This window comes from Perna viridis, chromosome 12 (genome assembly GCF_037379345.1).
Source record: "Perna viridis isolate PV_CMFRI_1.1 ecotype Kerala chromosome 12, ASM3737934v1, whole genome shotgun sequence".
NCBI classification, from domain to species: domain Eukaryota; kingdom Metazoa; phylum Mollusca; class Bivalvia; order Mytilida; family Mytilidae; genus Perna; species Perna viridis.
The window spans coordinates 21,410,803-21,415,014 of NC_142456.1; the positions used below are offsets into that span (position 1 = coordinate 21,410,803).

A 4,212-nucleotide genomic window follows, 5' to 3' on the forward strand; every position below is an offset into this window, starting at 1 on the left:
TCTATTCGTATGTTTGCTCTTGTCATATATTCGCGAATTTCTAGATTTATTTTGATTGCATATGCGATTAAGTTGAGTGTTTTTGATTTTAATTTTGTCATCGATACCGGTTTCTGTTCATGATTTGCCTTTTTTTTCAAAACACGAGAAAGATAAAACATACGATTATAGTGATTGACCAATTATTGACTGAATTGTTACCGCTTTAGAGGGTAATAGTTGGCTGATTACTACAAATAGTGTGAGAAAGTCAATGTAAAGAAGGCACTGACCCACTCGATTTGGATTTGAAGCATGCTGTCTTTAATTTGGATTATTTTGCCATGCAGTAAAATAAAGCATTATCTTCATTCGTAAAAATAGAAATATTTTTTTTTCTTGATCAAACACTGTAAATAATTGCTCTACGAACTGGGTGTACTGGTTGGGTTATGACATATTCACCATATCCATCCCCATTACATATATTTACATATACATGTACCAAATACGAACGCTGGTAACTCCTAGTTGCAGGAATCTGTTTTTATGAACATCTACACAGTCATAAAGATTTAATTGTTTATATAGTTCATCTCAATGTATTGAGCGGCATACGATAAGAGGTCAGACGGACGTACGGACCGACTGGTCAGGTGATTCATAAATCCAACAAAACTTGTTTGCGCAGAAGATTGATTCCTCATATATCAATTGACACCAAGAACATTCACTGCCTTATTAATGGTGATGACGTTGATTAAATTATTACTTTTTTTAAGCGATGAATGGGAAATTACCCTTTTGAATTTCACATTTCTAGTTGATAATGGTAGAAGTCTAAAACCTAAGAAAAACAATGTTGAACAAATCTCAAACTTATCTCATTTGATTAAAAAAAATGTATATAATTGGTAGTAATTAGCATTATTTTTCTTTTGCTGGCTGACGTGGAAGAAAAAATTCTATTATTTACAGCATTGGTATTAAATGGTAATTCATAGATTTACAAGGAGGAAAAATAGGTGACCTGGCATTCATTTCTTTTTATATCAAAAAGAAGAACTATGCCAGGATAGCTATTTATGACCAACAAATCCGTTTGTCAGTCATAACTCATTGAAGTAGGATTCTTTATCTGATCTGACTCTGATAAAAGTCCTTTGAAATTTGTTCCGTCAGGAGAAACAATGACAACGTTGCATGTGTTATTCCCAGCAACATAGACATTCTCGTCACTATCTGAGCCTATACCTGCTATGGATGCACATACTTCTTCATTCTGAAACTTCCATAACAATTTCCCATACATATCACAACAAAATATAGTGCTCCATACTGCATAATATATTCTTTCACTCTCCACTGTCAAATTTTCGCTTGGTAACATTCTTTGCACTGTCCCACTGAGATCCATCACCGTTATATTCATTTTGTGTTGATAAAGATGTCTCCCTTACGGAAGCAAATGTAAAAACAGTAATCTTTATTTTTTAGAGTTGCCTTAAAGTGACCGGTTTTTATATTTAATTTGTGTATGTTTTTATCATTCAAGAAGGACACGGCCAGTAATAAATTGTCTATCACAGTGACATCGTAGGGATAAATAGGTAAGGGAATGGAACGGATCGAATTGTCGACTGTATTAATAAGTCAACTCCTTGTTTCCAGTTTTGACCAGTTCTTTTTCTACGAATGCAAATCGACGATCAATACCTTGAAATTCATTGTATTTCTTTCTCAACTGTGCTTTTGTCACAATTTGATGGTTCACAGGAAATTGAGCTTGTACATGTCTTATGATTTCTATTTTTGAGTCTGAAGTAGAAACACGAAAAAAGACAATATAAAAAGTAAGTTTCTAGTAGATTTAAGTAGCACTCCAGCTAAGATTCATGCAAAATGTGATTCATGGGTAAAAAGCCTACATGTTTTTTTTTCTTCAAATTTTGTTTGAATTGCCATAGTAAACAGAAATCATCATGCAGTTCTTCATATAACCCGTGCTGTTAGGAAATAAAAATTATATCGAATGCACTGTAGATTTCAAAATTAAGGGAGATAACTCTGTAAATGACACTCAAATATAATAGAATCTACTGGATTTTCAATGTTGATTATCTTCTAAGAGCGGGCAGATTTGAATGAATAATTACTCATTTCATAGAATAGATCCATAAAACAACTTAATTACAAAAATAAAAATATGTAGCCTTTTTTGGGATGTATCACATTTTTCAGATTTTGAATGATTCTTACAAAGACAGCTACTTAAAAACTATGGCTTTGATTTTGTTAATACTTGATAAAATATACGTGTTTCATCAAAGCAGTATGTATACTTCCCACCTTGTCACACAGGTACACATAATGAATATTGAGGTTCAACATTCGGTTTACCATAAGAAATGAAATATCAACTATCAGTATAACGTTATATAATTTTATTTCGGATTTTCGATATGTATAGTTATATATTTTGAAAGAATTTCCAAGTTGATAATTTCTAAAAAGAGATTCCAAAATTATATGCCCAAACTTAAATGCTTCAATTGCTTGGTTGGTTTTTTTTTTACATTATTTGTTAAATAATGGCTATAATCACATTTACATACTTAACACATTAATAAATAGTTGTCAAACGAATCCATTTTAATCATGACATAATTGTGTTAAACGTGGGATGCAAACATACAACTGGCATAGCTTTCCATTGCAAGAAATTCAATGCTTTCAAGACTTTCCATGATATATGTTATATAAGTCATATCGTCATGTATTTCTGTTTTCTCTACAAAATAAATACATACTCGTTACATAGTATCAATGCAATCAATATAATAAACAGAATTTTACCGGAATATACCCGGAATATACTCATTGTGTATGTATGTCGTGTTCAAATTTATACCACGTCATCTCACTGCTGACGCTTCGGTATTTTACCGATATTTAATTCAACTTAATGTATGAAGTCCTTATTACTATTTTCTATGCGAATTGAGTATATGACCTTATTTCTATCCAGTAATAATTGGAATTGCACTACTACAATTTACGCAGCAACGCATACAATTACTGCTTATATTTTTATGTAATACTCTTACATGAGGACATTCCATCAATATCAATAAAACTTTTGACTCTTATGATTGGAAAAGAAAATAACCTCACGGAAAAAAAAAGATTTTGCAAGACCCTTACAGTTCAAGTTCGATTTACTTATGAAGTTCATTCAGGGATAACTTTATGGTTTGATTAAGCATGTGTCTATTCGAAAGAGTAATCAAGGGACCCAAGACCAGACATGGAAAACAGAACAAAGAACATAAAGTAACTAAAATCATACATACAAAGTAACAAAAGCAAATGAGCAACTCAGACTCCACTAAAAACTGGGAGCATGGACCAGGTGCTCATAAAAAGCAAAAGAATGATACAAGTTCATCTATTGCATGCATTTGGTTATTTTCAACTATATCCTGTTGCCTGTAAAAAACTTACATCGAATATATTCAACATCCCGAGGTTTTGTTACAAAACAATTTTCTTTGACAGGCTCAAGAAGACATGTCTCAATTTCTTCAATTTTCTTCAGGTATGATTTCTCCCTTGTTTTATTTAGATAACTATCAAAGCTTCCTCCCACTGCTTTGAAAACATCGAAGAAATGATCGTTTTCCTTTTTTGATACATCAGTGTTTGGTCGGTGGAGCAGAGAATTTTTGGCATAGCGCATTCTTTGCACATCTCACTCACCATTTAAAACACTCTCCATCGAAGGAGACATCCATCCCTTTGATGGGGACAACAGGCAACCAGAATGTATTAAAGGCTTACCAATGAAGGACGTGTCACAATTGTTATATCCGTCAGTAAGTAGAGATTTGAACATATGTTTCTCGCTTGGTGAAATATTCTTTTTTAACTTTGTGTCCTTAAGTTTTCTATGCAAACACGAGGACTTAATACAATCCGAAGAGTAAATTGCCGCTTATGAAATAAAATAAAAACAAAGATGAGATTATCTTGATTGAGTTTATAATCGTGCATTTATATCGATAGATGATATAAGTAATTTAAAAAAAAATATATTAAAACGCATTTTTCTTTAAATTTGAATCTTGGAACGTATAAAAGTAAATAAAATAACGTCAAAATCGCTCAGCCAATCAAAAGACAGAGGACGTCACTGGTGACTCGGGGTTATACTTCAGAGAAAATTGGAACGAA

General features: G+C 32.3%; 1 protein-coding gene across 1 annotated transcript; it reads right to left on the reverse strand.

Moving 5' to 3' along the window:
- Positions 1 to 1,084: 1,084 nt before the first annotated feature.
- On the reverse strand, positions 1,085 to 3,730 carry LOC148601670 (uncharacterized; the record flags this gene model as incomplete). The annotated part of the gene is made up of 4 exons (XM_088554421.1): positions 1,085 to 1,385; positions 1,541 to 1,619; positions 2,675 to 2,770; positions 3,469 to 3,730. Coding segments are annotated over 4 exons (738 nt in total), but the record flags the coding sequence as incomplete, so codon positions are not given.
- Positions 3,731 to 4,212: the final 482 nt, after the last annotated feature.